Source organism: Pantherophis guttatus, chromosome 4 (genome assembly GCF_059756535.1).
Source record: "Pantherophis guttatus breed Tessera chromosome 4, ASM5975653v1, whole genome shotgun sequence".
NCBI classification, from domain to species: Eukaryota; Metazoa; Chordata; class Lepidosauria; order Squamata; family Colubridae; genus Pantherophis; species Pantherophis guttatus.
In genome coordinates, this window is record NC_142066.1 from 51,347,004 (window position 1) to 51,369,919 (window position 22,916).

The 22,916-nt window shown below is 38.2% G+C and overlaps 1 protein-coding gene across 2 annotated transcripts in view; it reads left to right on the plus strand.

Annotated features, from left to right (window-relative positions):
* The first annotated feature begins 571 nt into the window (after window positions 1-571).
* Window positions 572-22,916, plus strand: part of TOP2A (DNA topoisomerase II alpha) — a 44,965-nt gene continuing 22,620 nt past the window's right edge. For both annotated transcript variants that reach the window (XM_034415764.3, XM_034415765.3), the window contains exons 1-16: window positions 572-970; window positions 3,272-3,424; window positions 3,751-3,841; window positions 4,106-4,169; window positions 4,790-4,935; window positions 5,525-5,622; window positions 5,923-6,135; window positions 6,266-6,439; window positions 7,470-7,571; window positions 8,455-8,592; window positions 8,729-8,867; window positions 9,916-10,073; window positions 11,163-11,288; window positions 13,455-13,565; window positions 13,678-13,783; window positions 14,761-14,870. In XM_034415764.3, coding sequence (XP_034271655.1) covers window positions 944-970; window positions 3,272-3,424; window positions 3,751-3,841; window positions 4,106-4,169; window positions 4,790-4,935; window positions 5,525-5,622; window positions 5,923-6,135; window positions 6,266-6,439; window positions 7,470-7,571; window positions 8,455-8,592; window positions 8,729-8,867; window positions 9,916-10,073; window positions 11,163-11,288; window positions 13,455-13,565; window positions 13,678-13,783; window positions 14,761-14,870 — 1,956 coding nt within the window. In that variant the 5' untranslated portion in view covers window positions 572-943. The remainder of the gene's footprint in view (window positions 971-3,271; window positions 3,425-3,750; window positions 3,842-4,105; window positions 4,170-4,789; window positions 4,936-5,524; window positions 5,623-5,922; window positions 6,136-6,265; window positions 6,440-7,469; window positions 7,572-8,454; window positions 8,593-8,728; window positions 8,868-9,915; window positions 10,074-11,162; window positions 11,289-13,454; window positions 13,566-13,677; window positions 13,784-14,760; window positions 14,871-22,916) is intronic.

Below are 22,916 nucleotides of genomic sequence, written 5' to 3' on the forward strand. Positions count from 1 at the left end.
CTAATAATTCACGTCCTAACCAAAGACTTAAGAATTATTAAGGTACTGTCAAAAAATATAGCATGTTTCTAGCCGGTTTTTTTTTTTTTTTAATTGAAGTGTTCAGGTTCGAAAAATTCAAAATGTTCAAATATCCAATTTCTTTTTCCATAACCATTATTATTTAAACTTGTGTGCAATCCAACTCGCAATGACTCTGGGCAGTTCACAACAAAGTAAAACAAAAGAATATAAAATATAAAAGACAGCAAACGGGACAGACCGGATGCAAACGTTAAAATTAAATCTGCTCTTTCTTCGATTTGGTTAATAAATATAGTTGCTATGATCCTTTTTCTAAGACCGATCCTCTCTTTGTATTCCTAGATTACTTATTTTAGATTAATCGCTGCCTTAGGGAAAGAAGTATTTTACGTGTGCCAACAGAATACACATTTAAGCATTACCGAGTGCGACCAATTTGCAAACAAAGTCGCACGGTAGGCATTGTTCCAGTACGAGGCTCCTATTGGCCCATAGGAACGCCAATAAACGCTCCGAAGAAGGGCGCCTTCGCTTATACAGGAACTCTTTTTTTTTTTAAGTGTTTTTTGAATGTTCTAGCGTTGTCTCTATTGGCTGGGTAAACGTCCCTCCCGTCTTTCGTTCGGCTCTTCTCCTCGGCAAGGATTGGTCAGGCCTCCAGGCCTCCTTCGTTGATTGGTGAGATGCGTTTTGGCGGGTTGAACCGTGTTTTTTGAACACAGATTCAACTGGAAGTGGTCTTAGCTCGTGGCTTTCGGACGTTGTGGGAGCTGTTAGTCCGGAGAACGGCTGGGGGCCAGAGTCTGATATTTTGTGGCGCCGATATTCCCTTTTTTGCCTTGGTTCGACTTTTTTTTTTTTTTTTTTTGGCGGAAACCAGATTTCCCCATCCGCTTTTCTTCCCGCTTCGGCAGCCGCTATGGATCTCAGCTGCTCCCCGCTCAAGGTAAGCAGTAACAGTAACAGAGTTGGGAGGGACCTTGGAGGTCATCTAGTCCAACCCCCTGCTCACGCAGGAGACCTGTACTAGGGATTCGAACCGCCGAACTGCCCTTTAGGTCGAATTTGGGCCCTCCCTCCTTTCTCCTCTCATTGTGTTCCCGCGCAATTTAAAAGCCATCCCTTTCTCCCTTTTGTTTTGGTTTACCTTGGAACTGATCGGCCTCGGTGGGCTCGTTTGAGCTATACTGAGATTATGACTCCCATCGCCTAAATCCCACGCGAATGAATGATTGATGGGCATGTCAGGGTGGTTTGAGGGATGCTGACCTTCTGAATGTTATAGGTTGGATCCAGGTCATCGTATCTGGGCCATATCCCTTGAAATAGAAAAGTTTAAAAGCCTCTGTTTTCATAAATTACAGTTAATGGTTCTGATGAAGGGAGGCTCAGTTTGCAAAAACTTAATATTGAAGAGCAATAACAGCTAGACTTTTGCCCAAATTTATCTGATGTGCCAATTGCACCCTTTCCTAAACAAAGGTACCCTACTTAGTTACTCATATCTTGGCCACCTTTGAATGTGAATTATTGCAATGCATTCCACATGGGGCTGCACTTAAGATCACTAAGAAACAACAGGTAGTCCAGAGTACATCAGTATGAGTATTATGGGCTCACCTCGGTATACCTATGCAACATTTCTGTTAAGTAAGATGCATTGGGTTACAGTAGAGCTTCTGGGTGCAATTCACTTGATGTGGGCTTCCTAAGAAACTACCACTTTTTTTCACCGTTTCTCCTTGCCCCTTAAAACCCCATCTATTAAGTGATATTATCTGATAGGGGTGTTACATATTTCCTTGGGCCATTTTGAATCTATGACTAAGTTGTTTGCTTTCTGAATATGTATACCCACATTTTACAATTGACATTGTGCATTATATTACAAAAGATCAGATCAACCTGAAACTGTTAACTCCACCTCTTCTGGTAAGTGGGAGAAGATTTCAAACTTCTGATTTTTTTTTGAAGGAAACTATTTTTATTCAGTCTCAAGTCTGACTTTTAACAGAATCAGGAGCTTTTTTTTTTTTTTAGTTCCATTAAAGGAATAGAAATCTTTTAAAAGACAGGTGAATTACATTGTAGAGAGAGAAATAATTTGACTACAATCAGCTTGCAGACAGGAAGTTCCAAGTGCGAGGCAATCAACTTGCCACCTATGCCAAATGGAGGCATAGATATACAAGCATGCTAAATGGGCCAGAAGCCTTTTAAGGTAGCTAGATTCTGATGATGTAATTGAATATCAGCTTTAGTTGCAGGATCCAATCTGGGTTGGTCATCATTGTATTCCGACCTTTCAGACTCACTGGAGCCCCTAGAGTTCCCTGAAGATGGGCTCCGGCATGAATCCGAAAGCTCAGAATACAAAACTTCTGGTCCCAGTGACCTATCCAGATTGTCTCCTGCAATATTGTCCTGGGACATATATATATATTCGCTTTCATTCTTCATCAGCTTTAGTATTGCAGTTAATTATTAACTAAATTTGCTATCTACTACTAGGGCTACTCTAGGCAGCTTACAACCATTTAAAAAAAGCATAGATATTAAAAGGAAGATTAAACAACAGTAAAATAATAGAATAATAAGGAAAAAGAAATATATATTGATACAACTACTAAAAAAGATGGGTAAGTGGGGAGCAGAGAGCTAGATTGAGAGATGGAGTCTACTGTCAATCTAGTAGCCATCTACAGAATACCACTCCCCCATTGAGTACGCAAGCCAATTTATAGAGCCAGGACTTTAGGCTCTCATGGAAGGATAGGAAGTTGGGGTAGATCTTATCCTGAAGGGCAAGATGTTTTATCTCTCACTCTTAAGAATAGCCCTGTTTCCCCTGTGTGAGTTCTCCTAGAGAGAGCAACTAGGGATCACTATTGAACCAATCATTTCAGCCCTGCAGGAGGAAACAGCATAGGACTGCATTTGACTTTTTATGTGGGCAGTATGGGACTCACAATGGACTTTGCAGTATGCCATTGAATACTTTTCGACTTGATGCAAAGCTGCTTTTGTACAATGCTTATTTCCTGTAATACCCAGCCAACTAAGATGTTTAATCTGGAACTGACTCTCAGTAACATGTACTTACTCTCTTCAGTTTGCTTTGTTCATTCAACATTTAGCTCTGGTATTTATGTTCTATGAATTTCAGTCCCACCTGCGTTCCTATTACAAACAGGTGGTCACTCAGTGAATTTCTCCTTGCAATTTTTCTTGTTTTATTTCCATTGAGGTTGTTGATGTGAACCCCAAAGTGAGGAAGATAAAGAATGAGAATTCAAAGAAGAGGTTGTCTGTTGAAAGAATCTATCAAAAGAAATCTCAATTGGAGCATATATTGCTTCGACCTGATACATACATTGGATCCGTGGAGCAAGTAACTCAGGTAAAAAAATATTCTGTTTGAGGCAAAGACAAGTTGCCCTAATTCTCAAAGTACTTTGTAATATGCTATCAAAATAAAATTATAATTAAGATTTTCCCTGGCAAACTATATTTTATCAGCCAAATAATTCATAATTTTCTTATATAGAAAATACATTACAAACCATTTATGATTAATGTGAACAGAATTGGCTGTAAACTTAAAAGTATGCTTTTTAAAAAGCAGATTTTTATAAAACATTAAAATTATTAGTACACTGATTATAGTATATATTTCAGGGTACCTCAAGATTTTGCAGCAGATAAATAAAATTACTTTTTTCTTAGCAAATGTGGGTGTTTGATGAAGATGAAGGACTGAATTGCAGGGACGTCACCTTTGTTCCTGGTCTTTATAAAATCTTCGATGAAATACTAGGTATGTTGATATATGGATAAAATGCTGTCATGGTGAGGACATCAAGCATTTTATGAGGATATTTTTTTAGATCCATAGTTGATGAATAACAATATACAAAGATTGCAATGAATTAGCTTTTTGAAAAGGCAGCAAAATGCCTACAAAATGCTTGATCTTTGGCAAAATTTGTTGAAATTAAGTATTGCATAAACTGAAGACTAAATCAAGAGTTTTAACTTGCAAATGTTACCAATCACTAAAAATTGTATTGCTTTCTTTTAGTCAATGCAGCTGATAACAAACAGAGAGATAAGAATATGTCTTGTATCAAAGTTACAATTGACCCGTAAGTCTTGTTTAATATTATTTAATATTTTTGACTTTCATTGAGGATTGGTTCATTGGGAAGGGAATATGCATTTTTCTGAAACTGAATCTATATTCTTGTAAATTTAAATAGTAGTGTAATGATTAGCATAGAACCGTGATAGTGAACCTTTGGCACACGTGCCCAAAGTGGCACACGAAGCCATGTTGCCTGGCATGCGCGGAGTTGCCCGTTCTTCTGGGTTTCTGGTGCGCATGTGCACGCGATGATCTGCTGGTCTTTGTGCATACAGCAGTGTCGGAAACCAGAACAGCTGATCAGCATATGCGCGGCAGTAATCGGAAGGCATGCACGCCAGAAAGTACCTTATCTGACGCACGCATGCCCCCTGGGTAGCTCCTCTTCCTGGTCGTGGCCTTGATTAGCACAAGCACAAAGTACTCCCTTTTTGACACTTGGTGCCGCACGCGCATTCTGTCACTGGCATAGAATTTGACTTTCTGATCACGTTTAGTGTAATTGAATTTGCTGTTGAGAGTTGCCTATCATTCAGTGAATAATATCTTTTTTTGTTTTAATCTGGAGAGGAAAGTTTGCTTTGCAGTTCTTTGAATATCAATTTAATCTTCTCTTTCTAGGGAGAATAATACAATCTCTGTGTGGAATAATGGGAAAGGAATCCCGATTGTAGAGCATCAAGTAGAAAAAATGTATGTGCCAGCTCTTATTTTTGGACATCTTTTGACTTCCAGCAACTATGATGATGATGAGAAGAAAGTCACAGGTCGGGAAAAAACTGCAGTCACTTTTTAAAATCTTTAATTGCCTCATGAAAATAATTGCATCTAAAATTTCACATTTATGTTTCTACAGAACTGCAAGATTGAATGATCAGTAAATCAAAATTTTATTCCATATGTGTTCTGTTTCTATATTCCAATCTCTTTCACACATAAAAATACATAAATAAGTGAAGCCTCTTAACTAATTTTTATTGCATGCATTGGAATAAGTGGTAATTAAATAAGAGATAAGAAAATGTGGATTATTTAAAATTGTATATCTTAATTTTTATCATTTCTCTTATTGCAGAGGTAGATGGGAGAACTTCCCCATCTTGATCATTTCACCTTTCTTTGAATACAATAAAGGAGCAAGCAGTGCTGTCTCTTTACAAAAAGGCGACCATACATTTTTGTCTGCAATAGGATATGGAGTGCCTAACCAATTCTTTGTACAAATACCACTGCATGCATGCTTATTTGTGAAATATTCTATTGATTTTAGTGGGGGATTATGAATTGGCATATGTACCCTGAAATGTATATCTCTTCAGTGTAACAAAATATTATGTACAATTAATATTTTTCCAGGTGGTCGAAATGGTTATGGTGCAAAGCTGTGCAATATATTCAGTACCAAATTTACAGTGGAAACAGCATGCAATGAATATAAGAAGATTTTTAAACAGGTATAAGAGACTTTGCACAAAAAATTGATTTCACTGTCTTTAAAATACAGGCCCCAACGCTTTATTTTATCAGCTCTTAAATTTGTTTCATATTTGATTTTAAATCTATTTCAACATTTCATTACTTCATGATAAGCATATCTCAAAAATTTAGTGATAAGCATAAGGGGTGAAATCAAGATAGTTTGGGCCAACAAGCCACATACATTTTAAGGCTAGATTAGGAATTGTATTCTGTAGAAAAAATGTAACCTCCCTCCAATGTACCTAACACTTCTATTGGTCTTAATTCCTTTGCAGACTTGGACTGACAATATGACTAACGCAGGAAAGACAAATTTGAAGCATTTTGATGGCGAGGACTTCACATGTGTTACTTTCCAGCCTGACCTGTCCAAATTTAAAATGACTGTATTGGATAAGGATACTGTGGCTCTTATGTCTCGCAGAGCCTATGATATTGCAGGATCAGCTAAAAATATCAAAGTATTCTTAAATGGAAAGAAATTACCTGTGAGTTACTAAAATGGGCAAAAGCAATTTTGCTGGTGTGCAAAATTCACTGGCCCCTTCCTTTAACATGTTAAAAGCCAAGGCAACTTTTTAAAAAAATTGTAGAAATATTTGTGTATGTCTCCTCTAGGTCAAAGGATTCCGTAATTACGTAGACATGTACATAAAAGATAAAGTGGATGAAACTGGCAATGCACTGAAAGTAATCCATGAAGAAGTTAATGACCGGTGGGAAGTGTGTCTAACCATGAGTGAAAGGGGTTTCCAACAAGTTAGCTTTGTCAATAGCATTGCTACAACTAAGGTAAACAGTTACAAAGGTATACAGGGCTTTTATGAATCTGCCATCTGAAGATACTTCATCAAAGCATTCAGTGAAAAGAAACTTCTTACTAGGCATCTATGTGTTGTAGAAGACTTGCAGCTTTTTTTTTTCTTTGAACATTTTTGAAAGGCTGAAATTTTGCTTAAGTATCTGAATTATAATTGTTAAAGATATACCCATGGTGTATAAAATAATTCTGCATCTTATGTTTTATTAAAAGTAATCCTGTAGTTTAGAACTAAAATACATAAATTATATAATATGAGCTCAAGATCATTAGTTGAAAATGGACTCTAGTTGTAGACTTTTTGGGGTTGGAGTTATTTTTTCTTAAGCTTTTCTTTGAACTTAATTAACAATGTAGAGAAATTGTAATAAGGATTATAAAGAAATAAATGATTGAGTATTACAACAACAAATATAGGTAGTCCTCAACTTACAACAGTTTGCTTAGTGACCAGCACTGAAAAAAGTGGCATTACCAGTTTTCACACTTACAAATGTTGTAGTATCCCCATGGACATGTAATCAAAATTCAGGTGCTTGGGCAATTGACTCATTTATGACAGTTGTAGTGTCCCAGGGTTGTGATCCCCTTTTGCACCTTCCTGACTAATCTGACTAACAACTACAGTGATTAACTTAATGATGGCAAGAAATTGGAGGACCCGGATTGTGGGGGCAATAAGCTGACTTTGTATAAATATACAAAAGTATGAAGGCTATTGTAAGTCGCCCTGAGTCTCCGGAGAAGGGCGGCATATAAATCAAATTAAAAAAAGAAAAGAAATGTTGTAAAATGGGACAAACTCACTTAACGAATGTGTCACTTAGCAACAGAAATTTTGGGCTTAATTATCGTAAGTCGAGAACTACCTGTATAGCAAACTCCTAATAAAGCAGAGATTTTACAGAATAAAAGTCTTAACTCTATTTTAGGTTACTGTACTAACTGTACTGTACTGTGCCAAAATACATGTAATATCTTTTAAAATGACTTTTCTTCTAGGGTGGCAGACATGTAGACTATGTTTCTGACCAGATTGTCAACAAACTCATAGATGTAGTAAAGAAAAAAAACAAAGGTGGAGTTGTAGTAAAGCCTTTCCAGGTATAACTCTCAATTGTTTCTTTTTCACGAATCTCATACTTGTTTCAATTGAAAAATCATACTGGAATGTTTAATGTTTCCAATACTTTTCAGTCTTATAAAAAAATAGTTAAATCTTTAGTGATTCTGTCCAGCTGTCCTCAATATGGTCTAACCTTAACTATCCTTTTATCCTTGATTGATGTATTTTATTCTCCTTATGTACACTCAGAGCATATACACCAAAGACAAATTCCTTGTATGTCCAATCACACTCGGCCAATAAAGAATTCTATTCTATTCTAATAGATACAGGCTGGGCAAAATGGTGTACAAATAAAGGAATATTTTCAATGATAGCATGATGAGATTCGCATAATTACAAAATATATCTTTTATTAGGACTGTGCAGCACATCAGATCTGAAGGCAAAAAGAGGCTTTGGAGCACATGAAGACACTCGTAGCATTTGTCTATTCCTTAAAATTAACATATCTTTTGTAATTCTTCAGTTACTCCATAATCCCAGGAAAATATGTGTTGAAAAAGTTTCAGACAACTTCACTGTCTGTGTTCTCACATGCTCTAAAATACATTTGCGCTTTTGAATCTAAAGCCTTGCATAACCTAGTTTTCAGATCCCATATAGCATTTTAAGCCAATAAATGCTGCCTTTAGAAATCCTGCTTTTAGCTTGTTCTGTGTAGCGATCAACCACTTTGTTTGAGCATCTCTATCCATTTTGAAGATAACAGGATCTGTTTTTGGCAGACATTTGGAAATTGATTCCATCATTTCCCAAGAGCTATACTGACAGTTTGGATACTTATTATTTGGTAGCCACGGTTGCTTGGGAAATATAGCCAACCAGTTTGTTAAAAATGTACAATCTTCTTAATTCCAGGTGAAGAATCATATGTGGGTATTCGTAAACAGCCTGATTGAAAATCCAACTTTTGACTCCCAAACAAAGGAGAATATGACTCTTCAAGCAAAGAATTTTGGTTCAACATGCAAATTCAGTGAAAAGTTCATCAAGGGGGTGAGTATTAAAAGGTTTGCTTCATTATTTGTTCTGGGAATTCTGATGACCAAAAAAATGAATCAATCCAGCAATAAAACATCTTATGGGACAATTCAGAATTCTTTCAACATCATTTTAAACTTTTGTTTTCTAGGCTCTAGGTTGCGGCATAGTGGAAAGCATTATGAACTGGGTCAGATTTAAAGCCCAGACACAACTAAATAAGAAATGTTCTGCTATTAAGCACACTCGAATTAAAGGAATTCCTAAATTGGATGATGCCAATGATGCTGGTATGTGTTAAAGTATTAAAAGCACTGAAATCTAGCTGTTTTTTACCAGTTACATTTAGTCAATTTGTACAGGGATAGGTAATTCTTCAGCCACTCACAACCCTACAGCTCCCTTTTTGACACCCCAATACATTCTTCAAGATGAGGATGCTGAATGCCGGTGGCATAACCTTTTTTGTGTCCTTTAAAACAATTGAAGTTCTCAAATGTCAGGACATAACATTAAAAATGTTTGTCCTGCCCTTCCAGGTTGTAAGAAAGCTATTCATCTTTTGTAAGACTATGCAACTCCCGAATACAAGGTTCAAATTTAGTTTATAGTTAAAGAAATGGTATGTAGATAGTGTTGTGGGGGATTGGGGTTCTTGGGATTAACGGATAGAAAAGAACCTAATCTTCACTTTGGGGCAATTTACATTGTAGCCAAAGTTATCCATCGGTAGCAGTTTTTGAGCTCAGGATTGAAACAAGAGGTCCTTGAAGCCCCCTGAGCTTGGTTGTTTTGTTGTAGAAGTTTCAGAACCCAAACTAGGCTTTATCTATATATCATTGAAAGGAGAAAATAATAAGCCAAAAAAAGGGAACAAAAAGATCAAAACACCTCCTCACAGTAATCAATACCCAAATGAGTAGAGACTAACACCAAGGTCAACACTAGACCAATAATCAAGAAGCAAACAATACCCCACTCAAGAACTACCAAACAAGCTAGCAGAAAGTAGCCCAACCACAGAACTTCCAAAACCATTCCCATCAACACTAACAGGGCAAACCACTCAAATATAGCATTGAGCGCAAACCCCAGTCCTTAATAGCACTGATGATGTTACTTAGTTTGGATAATAAAACATCTACAAGAAAACAACCAAGCTCAGGGAGCACTAAGGACTCTTCACAGTTATCCATCTACTTTTCCTGAATCCCAGATCAGTTATGTTTGACCAAAACATGAATGAAATCTCTGCTTCTTGGAATCAGAACATTAGGAGAGCATCTATAGTGTACTATTAAATGGAGCTCTGCATTATGATATTTCATTCTCTTACAGGGAGCAAGAATTCTATCAACTGCACTCTCATTTTGACAGAAGGAGATTCAGCTAAGACACTAGCTGTTTCTGGCCTTGGAGTTGTGGGTAGGGACAAATATGGAGTATTTCCACTGCGAGGAAAACTTCTTAATGTACGGGAAGCCTCCCACAAACAGGTTAGTTAACAATATTTTGCAAACATTCCTGTGGGTCCTCCCTTATAGGTAGTCCTCAACTTAAGACCACAATAGAGCCCAAAACATCCATTGCTAATCAAGACAGTTGCTAAGTGAGTTCTGCCCCATTTTACAACCTTTCTTGCCACAGTTGTTTAGTGAATCACTGCAGTTGTTATATTAGTAACACAGTTAAGGGAATCTGGCTGCTTGTCAGTAGTTCATAAAAGGGGATCACTTGGTCCCATGACACTGCAACCATCAAGTATGAGTCAGTTGCCAAATGGCCAAATTTTGATCACGTGACCATTGGGAGGCTACAGTGGTTGCAAGTACGAAAAATGGTCATAAGTCACTTTTTTCAGTTCCATTGTAACTTTGAGTGGTCAGTAAATGAATGGTTATAAGTCGAGGAACTGGATTTATTTATTTATTTTTTGAAATGCAAAACCAGAAGCATTAGCCTTCATTTAAATTTTAATTCAAAAGTGTATTTATAAAATTGAAGAAGCTTCTTGGAGGAGAAGCGAAACATCTTCAAAGAAAAACCAGAAAGTCCAGTTGTCTCTTGAAAAAGCACCTTTGGGACAACCATGACCTGTATGACTAAGAATCTCCATAGACATGTATTTATTAAACCATGCAGTGATTGGTTTCTGAAGTAAGAGTTTTGCTATTGTTCTTGAACAATATAATGACTATCCCCTCTGCCCAAGTGATCTTCACTGTGAAATGTGACTATTAGAATAGGTAATATATTGGTTTCTTGCAATACCTGGGGGGATTTTCCCCACTAGTTGTGCTGCTGAGATTCAGTAATAAAATATCAGGTTAAATGCTGGATTCTGTTCATCTATAAATATTTGAAATAGAAAAACGTTCTTCCTAATGAAAAAACAGGTTTAAAGTATCATCCCTACTCCCTTTGATGAAATCTCTGCTGATATCCTGGCATCTGCTTTGAGTTGCAATCTGCCATAGATTTTAAATGAATAGGTGGGTTGAGGTGACTGGAATTTAACAATACTTCTTTCCAGGATTAATGTGAGAAGAATAAATTTGTATTCTGAATCTGCTGGGCTTTTTCAGATAATGGAGAATGCTGAAATTAACAACATTATTAAGATTGTGGGGCTGCAATATAAGAAGAGCTACGATGATGAAGAATCGCTCAAAAGTCTCCGTTATGGAAAGATCATGATCATGACTGATCAGGTCAGTCGTAATGCCAGAGACAATGGTATTGTATTCAGGCAAAGGGACTCCCTCAGACAATCTTTTTCAATGCCTTCAGTTGATAAAATATATCTCTTAATCCAGATGTTCCGGATTTCATATTTTATTTATCAAAATACAGAAATATAAAGAAAAATGAAAATAGGGGAGGAAAGGGGGAACAGGAAGAAGTCTAAGATAAAGGGGAGAAAAAAGAAAAGCATTGACTTCTAACTCCTTTTGACTCAGTAGAATAAGGTAATAACATATCTCCTCAACGTTTTAGTTTAAATAATAACAACAATAATAATAGCCATTATAACAACAAACTTATCCAATCAGCAAAATCAAAGCTTCGGGGTTTTTTTTCCATTTAAGGCACAAAATCCAAACACTGTTTTCAGGTGGAAAGAAAATCAATTGTATTTTCTTTAATCGAAGCAGTCAATTAAACCAGAGGTCACCAACTAGACCATTGGTGGTCTGTGCGAAAATTGTAGTGGTCCGCAGAAAAGTTATTTGCATTTTTTATATTGCACTAAATCAGGGGTCCTCAAACTACAGCCTCTGGGCTGGATACAGGCAATGAATGTTTGTGTTGCTGCAGAGAGTCTCACCCTTCGGGGTCTTTTTGTGCTGGTCGGAGGGGGGCAGAAATTCCAACTTGGGGTCTGCTTCAGCCTCCTGGTGTGGGGCTTTGGGTGAAGGCTGGAGCGAAGTGCCGCTGGTGGCGAGGGCCTCGTTCCAGTGGGACTGCATCCTGGCCTGGAACTGGCTGACCATCTCAGCCCACTGAGGCTCCAGGCGCCGGTACCTGGCCTTGCACTCCCGCAGGTCTTCCCTCTGCTTGGAAAGCCTATGCTCCTAGTCCTTAGTGAGGTGCTTCTGCTAAGTCTCCTTGATCAGATCCAATCTGAATTAAGCTGTTTTGCCAACTCTCTCATGGTGGCTGCTTAGCTCCAATAACTGCTTCCTGTTGGGGCACTAAGGAGCCTGAGCGGGCAGGCGAGGAGGGACAAGTAGAGGCCAGTGAGGCGCCCCTCAACATGAGTGACATTGAGTTAGCCACATCCACCCAGCCAGTCATTAAGCAGATCATATTAATGGTCCATGGGATTTAAAATTATGAATTTAGTGATCCCTGAGGTCCAAAAGGTTGGTGACCCCTGAATTAAACCATCTCTGCTAACTGCATCAACTTTTGTAGCCATTTGTCCATTGTGGGAATCAAAGTATCCTTCCATTTTTGTGCATAAGGTATCCTTACTTCTGTCAACATATATAACTTAAAAGTTCCAGATATTTTTTTAGTTCTTTATCCATTAAACCCAAATGAAAAGTCTGGTTTTATCTTTATATTAACTTTGCAGAGAAACTTACTTTCTATTTATTCCAAACTCTAACAAAGTGGTTAATTCAAATGTTCTAAAATGATATGAAAGTATAAAACTTACTCTGAACTAGAGTATTTTTTAAAATGCTATTGCTCAAATCTATTGGAATTCACTAGGTTTTTTAAATTAAAAATAAAGAATAAACATAGGTCACCGTAGACTTACCACAAAATTGCTATCAAAGAAACAAAAAGAGAATAACTTCCTTCAATTCTCAGATAACTAAGATGCAGAATAGAATCTCATCAACAACCGGAAGGGGAGCATATGAAAAAGTACTTCCTGATATAAAACATTCCCAACTCCCAGAAATGTAGAAATCAAGTGCTCAAACATATTTAGTAATAACTACAGTGGATTAGTAAAGGAGCATTTCTACTGTGCTGTTATTTCTGTGTAAATATCCTATAACAGCAGCATTTTGATTTTTATGATTGGAATAAGTAGGCCATAATTCTTTATCAATCACAATGTAAACAGTGGATCAGTTGGAGTTTATTATTAGACATAACAATCATAACTGGTTTTGCACTATAAAACAATCTTGCTCTTCTTAGTTCTTTCCAGAAGTGCTGAACTTCATAATCCATAAATGACACATGGACTGGAAATTATAGATGTGTAACATCTGACAATGGTCACTATGGGAAAAACTGACAAATACTGTAATTAGAAGATCAATTACTATTGGCCTCAGAATATAATACTAGTAAGGATTACTGACTTTTCTAACACCAATGGATGAAATCTTACCTTCTGAACATTTTTGTAGGATCAAGATGGTTCCCATATCAAAGGTTTATTGATTAATTTCATTCACCATAATTGGCCATCTCTTCTGAGACATCGTTTCCTAGAAGAATTCATTACTCCCCTTGTAAAGGTGAGCTTCCCCACCCATTTGAATGATAACTTTAGCAATTGAAAATATTCTTACTAAAATTCATTAGTTATATTGTTAACTCTTCAAAATGAGATATTTGGCTTTTCCATAGGTTTCCAAAAACAAAGAAGAAATTCCTTTCTATAGCATTCCTGAATTTCAGGAATGGAAGAACAGCAACCCTAACCACAAAAATTGGAAAATCAAATACTACAAAGGTTTGGCTAAACCATAATATCAGATGAACTAAATAAGGCTAACTTTAGATTCTCAAGAGAATATATTGTGTTGGATAGAACTATTTTAACCTTACTTGGAATAAAGGGATTAGGGGGCTATATGTCAACTATTTTAAACTAGCTCATCAAAACAAGAAATGTGTTCCATGTAAAGTGCAAGATAAAAACGAGGAAAGTCATTTGTCTACAGCCTAGCTGTCAAGTTGAATATTAAGCAGGAGGCTGAATGGGTATGTTAGAACACTTAATTTATCCTACATAACACCAAGATCAAATGAAAATGTTATTGATGATGTTTTTGATATATTAATTGAATTGAGGGAAACAGACATTATCAGTAAGTGCTGTATTCTGTATTATCGTAATCTATAAAAACTACAGTGCTTACATTGCAAGGCCTCACACTAGGTACAGGTAGTCAGTTTGATTGCAAAGTATTAACCAAGAAAAAGTGATTTGCTAAACATTTAATTTAGACTTTCTAAGCCTCATGTCTTCAAGCATGTTGAAGTATAGTTCACATCTAACCTAGTCAGTGAGTTATAGTCAACTTCTGAAGAGTGGCAAGTTGTAGAATGCTTATGGGTGTGTTTTTTTACGTTTGAGTCTAGATGGATCCAGAATAAGTTCAGACCAAATGATTCTGCTGTTGCACTTGTGAATAATCAGTTTTTCTTTTACTGTTTGTATGCCAAATCTGATTACAGTACTAAGTAGTGTTTTCATTGATGCAAAGAAAATGAATTGCTGTTGAAGCAGTCTGACTGGAATTTTGTTTCTTGTCCTTTTTGTCTGTTTTGTTTTCTTTTAATTTTTATTTGTAAACCATCCAGATTAATCACTATGGAATCAGGGAGCCTTGAAACTGAAATTATAATTAAATAAAAATAAAAGTTACACATTAAGTGAAATATTATTTTATCTAAATTTTTTACTCAGATTCTCTATCTCCTTAGGTCTGGGTACCAGCACTTCAAAAGAAGCAAAGGAATATTTTGCAGCAATGACAAGGCATCGAATACCTTTCAAGTACTCTGGTCCTGAAGATGATGCTGCAATCACCTTGGTAGATTAAGTTCTCTTCTTATCCCTCTGTTTCTTTGAGTCTGCAGACTTATTTGGACAGTGAATCATGAGAAGCCCTTCTGCTCTTTTTGTTTTTTTAAACATTTTTTAAATTAAGTAATAGAATATTATAAAATACAAAAGTAAATAGAAGAGCAGGGAGGGGGAAGAGGGAAGAGAAGTGAGGAAAGATAGGTGGGGGCAGAAGCATTGACTTCTGACTCTGTTACAGTAAAATAAGGCATTAACATCAAATCACAGCTTTTTGTTTTTCCATAATAGTATGAATAAGTAATTTCTATAAAGATCTATCAATCTAATCTGTAAAACCCAAAGTCAGTTTCATCCTTTTCCACATCAAGCATGAAGTTCAGAAGCGGTTTCCATGTGGAAACAAAAGGACTTATGTTCTTTTCTTTAATCAAAGTAGTCAGTTTTGCCATTTCAGCCAACTCTATCAACTTCTGCAACCATTCTTCCATGTAGGAATCAAAGTGTCCTTTCATTTTTGCATATACAATAGTCTTGCTGCTGTCAATATATACAGTAACAAAATTCCAAATTTTTTCTCCAGTTCTCTTTCCATTAGACCCAAAAGGAAAAGTTCTGGTTTTGTTTTTATCTCCATTTTCAGAATTTTCTGTTTTAAAATATGAATTGTACTCCAGAAATGTTTTGCTTTATCACATGTCCACCATAGATGATAAAAAGTCACTTCTATCCTCAGGTTTAGTATTGGGTCACCAGAACTAAAAGATAAAATTTTACCATACATCAGCCAATCTTGCTTTGACACCATTGCTTATTTTATTTTTTAACCCCAGTTGGTAGTTTTATTCCTTGCCACATGATTTAGGAAGTGTGTAGGGTTTAGGTGCCTGAGCTCAAGTTTCATTTATTTATTAGCAATTATAAAAGTTAAAACAGACACAGTTAATTATCACTGTTGTATAAATTTGGATAAATATACCGTTTCCCCAAAAATAAGACATCCCCTGATAATAAGCTCAATCGGCCTTTTGAGCGCATGCGCTAAAATAAGCCTTCCCCTGAAAATAAGCCCTCCCCGAAAATATTTAAATGCAGAACTGGAAATCAGGCAAGACGGCAAGAGGAGCCCCACCTTATGTGCCCCAAAATAATAAGACTTCCCCGAAATAAGGCCAAGCACTTATTTTGGGGTTCAAAAAAATATAAGATAGGGTCTTATTTTCGGGAAAACACTACATTTTTGTGTTTGATTGCAAAATGTATGAACTCTGTAACTTTAACTTTTCTGGGCTATTTGCATATATTCTTCCTAAAGATTGTTGAATTTATATGAAGTCAACTTAATTCAATCATATTTTGAGGTTTTAATTTCCTATCAGCAGACACCTGTGAGAGACATAATGTTAGTTTAGGCATAATTTAGTGGAACTTAAAATGAACTTAATTTGGCTATTTATTTATTTTATTTTATTTCTATGCTGCCCTTCTCCCGAAGGACTCAGGGCGGTGTACAGCCTGATTAAAAGCACAAAGACAGACAAAATTTAAAAATAATTAAAATTATTAAATAATTGGCTCAATTATAAAACCCCCAAATTTAAAATCCCATATTTAAAACCAATTAAAATCTTTACATTGATAGCCCAGCCTGGCGGAACAACAAGGTTTTGAAGGCACAGCGAAATACAAGGAGATCAGATATCCTATGCATTTCTGGGGGCAGTTCATTCCAAAGGGCAGGGGCTCCCACAAAGAAGGCCCTCCCGCTGGGTGTCGCCAGCCAACATAATTTGGCCGATGGCACCCTGAGGAGACCCTCTGTGGGAGCGGACTGGTCGGTGGGAGGCTACTGGTGGCAGAAGACGGTCTCGAAGGTACCCAGGTCCAATGCCATGGAGCGCTTTAAAGGTGGTAACCAACACCTTGAATCGCACCCGGAAGACCACTGGGAGCCAGTGCCGCTTGCGCAGGAAGGGTGTCATGTGGGCACAACGAGTTGTGCCCATAACAACCAGCGCGGCCACATTCTGGACCAGTTGGAGCCTCTGGGTGCTTTTCAAGGGGAGCCCCATGTAGAGAGCATTACAGTAGTCCAGTCAGGAGGTGACGAGGGCGTGAGTGACTGCGCAAGGCATCGCGATCCAGAAAGGGCTGCAACTGGCAAATCAGGCAAACCTGATTAAAAGCCCCCCTGGCCACTGCCATCATATGTTCGTCTAAAGACAGCCGTGCATCCAGGAGGACGCCCAGATTGCAAGCCCTCTCTGTGGGGGTTAAAGACTCACCCCCAATAGTCAGTGATGGCACCAGCTGACTATATCGCAAGACCAGGAACCACAGCTACTCAGTCTTGGAGGGGTTGAGTCTGAGCCTATTTCTCCCCATCCAGACCCGCACAGCCTCCAGGCAGCAAGACATCACATCAAGGGCATCATTGGGGTGGTCTGGGGTGGAGATGTACAGCTGAGTATCATCAGCGTACAGGTGGATTCTCACCCCAAAACCACGGATGATGTCACTCAGCGGCTTCACATAAATGTTGAACAGAAGGGGTGAGAGGACCGACCCTTGCGGCATTCCCCATGCGAGGCACCTCGAAGTCGACCTCTGCCCCCCTGTCAACACGAACTGCGAGCAGTCGGAGAGGAAGGAGGAGAACCACCGCAAAACGGTGCCCCCTATTCCTAACCCCCTCAACCGCTGGGTCACCCTAAACAGAGCGGCTGGGCGGTTCTCTGCAGATGCGATAAGAGCGGAAAAATAGTTAGATTTTGCCGCTTTTATCGCCACTAGGTAGGTCTTGATATAAGACCTCACCAGTGTCCGGTCGGAATCGGATTGACTAGTCCTCCAAATGCTCTCTAGGCGTCTTTTCCGACACTTCATTTCTCTCAACTCTTCGGAGAACCAAGGAGCCAATCGCGGTCCAAAGCCCCAGCGGCCGCACTCTCCCAGGCGGCCACCAGGTCTTCAGTCGAGCCGTGTGCCAGGGTCTCAGGAAATGGCCCACGCTCCGTCAGGAACCTTTTGGGATCCATCAGGCGCCTGGGACGGAACCATTTGATCGGCTCCATCTCCCTGCAGTGGGGGGAAGCAGCAGGAAAGTCCAAGCGAAGGAGAGAATGATCTGTCCATGACAAGGGTTTAATATGTCCCCCTGTGTGAGTGGGGCCCTGAACTAATTGGGTCAGGTCTATGACCGCCATGGAAGCCATGAACTCCCGAGCCACCTCTGATGCCTCACCTGCAGATGGCAGGTTGAAATCCCCCATGACAATAAGTCTGGGGGTATCAACCGCCATCCTGGCAATAAATCAATCTATCAAATCTTTATTTGATCATAGACCAGCAAATAGAATACAAATGCCATAATTAATTTAAATAAAAGGATATATGTGTGTCTAGAGGGCTTAAAATTAATACCACAGTTTATATGCAAACTATAAAACAGTTACTTGATTATGGTCAGAGAAATAAAATCAGATTGATCTGATAATAACATTATGAGATGAAACGAATTGGAATGATCAGGATATGTAGTAAAAAGTGGAAATAATAATTCCTGTCATGTGCCTATAGCAAGAGGGCAATAGAGAATAACATGTTCTGTCAACTCAGTTATTCCTCCACCGTATGGACACAGTCTCTGTTTGAAGAGAATTTTGATTTTTGTATCTTCCTACAGTAACATCTGTTGGGAAGGCGTTGAATCTGGCTAAAAAAACAGGCCCTTCTGAGATATTTAATCAGTTGGACACATGTGCAGATGGCTCAAGGTGTCTGTTGGTAGAGCTGGAAAATCTGCTTGCAACTCTAAATCAATAGCCCGCTGTTTGAGATCAGCTAGAGGACAGGTCCACAACCCCTGGGCCACAGCCTATTCACAACCAGGCTGCACATGCAGCAGACTGGCGTGCAGTTTAACTTGAGCAAGTGGAGCCCCACGCTCACCCAGGCCAGTTCCCCTCTCCCCCACTGCACCAGGCTACCAAGCTGCAAAGGTTGGGGACTGACCTAGAGCATGTTTGTAGCCCATCAAGATAATAGTTGGCCATGAATAACCATAGAGTTGCAATTTGGCATGTATTGCCTGGCTTCAGGAAAGCTGACAGTCATAATAAAAGGGGTCCAAACCAATTGGAAAGAAGAGGAGCTTAAGCCAATAGAAGGAGATGTAAATCCAGGCAGAAGTTTCAATTTCAAGAAGATCAGTATAACCGCGCAGGACCGTGTTTGAAACACAGCAAGGTGCTTTAAAGATGGTTCTCAAAACATGGACTCATCTCATCCAAAGAAAGAAATGACCTGTAGGGGCCCAACTGAGCTCCAAAATGGAGCTGGACTCAGATCTTAACTAAGAAAAGTTTAATTGCTGCAGGTATATGTTGAACTCCTTTGGAGAAGTAAAAGATTTGTAAATCCAACACTTCTTTTATCTAAATGACTAGTTGGCATGAAATTTATGGTTATCCATACCTTGAAAAACAATCCCCAATATTCAAAAGTTTTGATTTGCTCTATTAGATAGTTATTTAGTCACCAGACATGCATCTTAAGTGCTTAGCAAAGACTGTGACCTTGGTTTTAGTGTAATTAGATGTTTTTGGTAGTGCTCAGCTAATATTTGGAGCTCCTAGTTCAAGCCAGTCTTTGTTTGAGAAAGCAACACAGTATACAAAAGAATAGAGTTATGTTTCTCCCAGTTTTAGCAAATCAAGAGATTGACTATTTAGTTTGGCATTAAGAGAACTAATATATACCATATTTTTCGGACTATAAGATGCACCAGTATATAAGACACACCAAGATTTCGAAAAAGTAAGCAAGGAAAAAAAAGGTTTTGCCCTCCCCAGCCCACAGGAGCAGCCTGCAAGTCTCCCAAACCCTCTGCGTGCTCCGTTTTTGTGAAAAACAGGCTGGGCGGGGCTTCGGGAGGCCAAAAGTGGCTGTATTTGGTGTATAAGACGCACCAACATTTCCACCCTCTTTTAGGGGGGAGAAGTGCGTCTTGTACTCCAAAAAGTACGGTATTTAAGAGAAGATAAGATAGAATGCATCCCTGTCTCATTTCTCTCTTAATAGGAATTTCTTTGGTGCAATGTCCTTGGGCATCGCATTGCACTTTCATTTGGAAATTCTCTTAAAACTTGTATTTCTAAGTACAGATAATTTTTTCAATTGAGGATGAGTTCGATTTGTTCTATAGTTGGGTCTGGAGATGGTCAAACGTATGTATATCTGATGTCCAGTGTGGCTTTTAGAGTTTATAATTGGGGAGAGAAAGTCTGCAAATTAGGTGGAACTTTGGCAAGTAGCTGATTATCATTTATTTATTTTATATTGCCGCCTATTCGCCCATATGGTGACTAGTCTGACATTCAGTGACTATGAGCAGTAGGAAAACATAATTCAAGAGCATCGATATAATGTTCTTTTTCCCAAATTTCAACAATATGTGGTTGAGGGATACTGAGATGTATATAGAAATTAATGAGAAACAATTTTTCTAGAAAAGTTGAAAATAGCTGTTTGTGTTAGGTTCTCAACGGAGTCTATTGATATAATCTCAGTTTTTAGAATGATTAGGATATGGCACTCAGACCAGTACAATATTTCTCTTGTCCAGTGCCAGGATCTGTTAAGAGAAATAATGATTTATATCCCTCAATAAAGTGATCATTTCTTAACCATGTCTCTTGGGACAAAGATGTTGAATTGGGAGATGTAATTTATAAAGGCATGGATTCTATGGGGGTGGGGTATCCTTGATGCTCTCTGATCTTAGTTGTTGTCTTGCAGACATATCATTACTCAAACTAGGTATCATCATCAGTGCTAGTAAGGAGTGGAGTTTATTTTAACAGAATAACAGGATTGGAAGACCTTGGAGGTCTTCTAGTCCAACCCCATGCTCAAGCAGGTAACCCTATACCATTTCAGACATAAGGTTGTCCAATCTCTTCTTAAAAATCTCCAGTGATGAAGCACCCACAATTTCCGGAGGCAAGTTGTTCCACTGATTAATTGTTCTAACAGTCAGGAAATTTCTGTATTCAATCTAGGTTGATTCTTTCCTTGATTAGTTTCCTTCCATCTATTGCTTCTTGTCCTGTCTTCATGTGCTTTGGAGAATAGGTTGATCCCCTCTTCTTTGTGGCAGCCCCTTAGATATTGGAACACTGCTATCATGTCATCCCTATTCCTTCTTTTCATTAAACTAGACATAACAAATTCCTGCAACTGTTCTCCAGCCCCCTAATCATCTTTGTTGCTCTTCTCTGCACTCTTTCTAGTCTCAACATCTTTTTTATATCATGGGGAGCAAAACTGGATGCAATATTCCAAGAGTGGACTTACCGAGGCATTATAAAGTAGTATTAACATTTTATGTGATCTTGATTCTGTCCTTCTGTTAATGCAGCCTAAGACCTCAATGGCATTTTTGACAGCTGCAGTACATAGCTGGCTCATATTTAAATGATTGTCCATTAGGACTCCAAGATCCCTCTTGAAGGTACTACTATTGTATCAGGTATCACCTATTCTATACTTGTGCTTTTTTTTCTTACCTTAATGTAGAACTTTACATTTCTCACAGTTGAATTTCATTTTGTTACATAGGGCTCAGTGTTTAAGGCTGTTAAGCCTTCTGTATCTTGATCCTATCTTCTGGAGTGTTGGCTATTTCTGCCAGCTTGGTATCATCAACAAATTTGATGAGTTCATTTTCTATCCCCTCTTCTAAATCATTGATGAACATATTGAAGAATACTGGGCCTAAGACAGCCTTGGGATACCCCACTACATACTTCTCTCCATGTAGATCATGGGTGCCAAACTTGCCGCATCATGTTGCCATCACATGACGTTTCGCATCGTTTTTCCCATTCACGGAGCTGGGGTGGACATAGCTTGCACATGACGCATCCGGCCCAAGGGCCGCCAGTTTGACACCCCAGATATAGATGCAGTTGCATTAAGAGCTACACATTGAGTGTCGTTGGTCAGCCAATTACAATCCATCTGATGATGATGATGCTGTCTAACCCACCTTTTTCTGTCAATCAAGTAGTAAGTTGTGGTCTGCTTTATCAAATGCCTTACTGTAGTCCAAGTAAATTATATCTACAGTGTTTTGCTGGTCCACTAATTTTGTCACTTTGCCAAAAAATGCAATAAGATTTATCTTGACATGATCTGTTTTTCACAAAGCCATGTTGGCTTCTTTTTATAACTTTGTTTGCCTCTAGGTGTTCGCAGATTCATTGCTTGATTATTTTTTTTCCAATGTTTTCCCAGATATTTATGTCAGGCTGATAGGGTCTGTAGTTTCTTTGATCTATTTTTTCCCTTTTTCTTTTCTTTTCTTTTCTTCTTTTTTTGAAGGTAGGAACAACATCAGCCCTTTTTCCAGTCATCTGGTAGTTCCTCAGTGCTCCAGGATCTTTGAAAGATATGGTTCAATGGTTGTGAGAGCTCATCTGCCAATTCCTTCAGTACCTTGGGGTATAATCCATCTGATCCTGGTGATTTTGAACCCGTCTAAAGTAGATTGATATTCTGTTACCATTTTTTTTCTTATTTTGAATTGCATTCCTAAGCTGCATTTTACAGTACTTTTTTTGATAGGATGGACTTTTTTTCCCCCCTTTTGTGTAAAGACATATAAAAAGTGAGTTAAGCGATTCTGCTTTCTCCCTGCTGCTCAGCTCCTTCTTGACATTTTCTCCCATTAATGGACAAATTGCTTGACTTTCATTTTTACATAGTGAAAGAAACTTTTTGATGTTGTTATTTTTGACTTTTGTCACCAGCCTTAGTTCATTTTAAGCCTTAGGTTTTCTGGCTTTGTGAGTTCGGGCTATTTGCTGATATTCTGCCTTAGTTATGTGCCTCTCTTTTATACTTGTCCTTTTTGTCTTTCAGTTTATCAGAGCGTTCTCATTTTTCTTCACTGGAATTGTGCTAGAGTGGATTTTTATAATCTCATTTTTCAAATTTCTTCAAGCTTCTTGGGCTTTTTTTCCCTTGAGGATTCTCATCCATGGAATCCTTC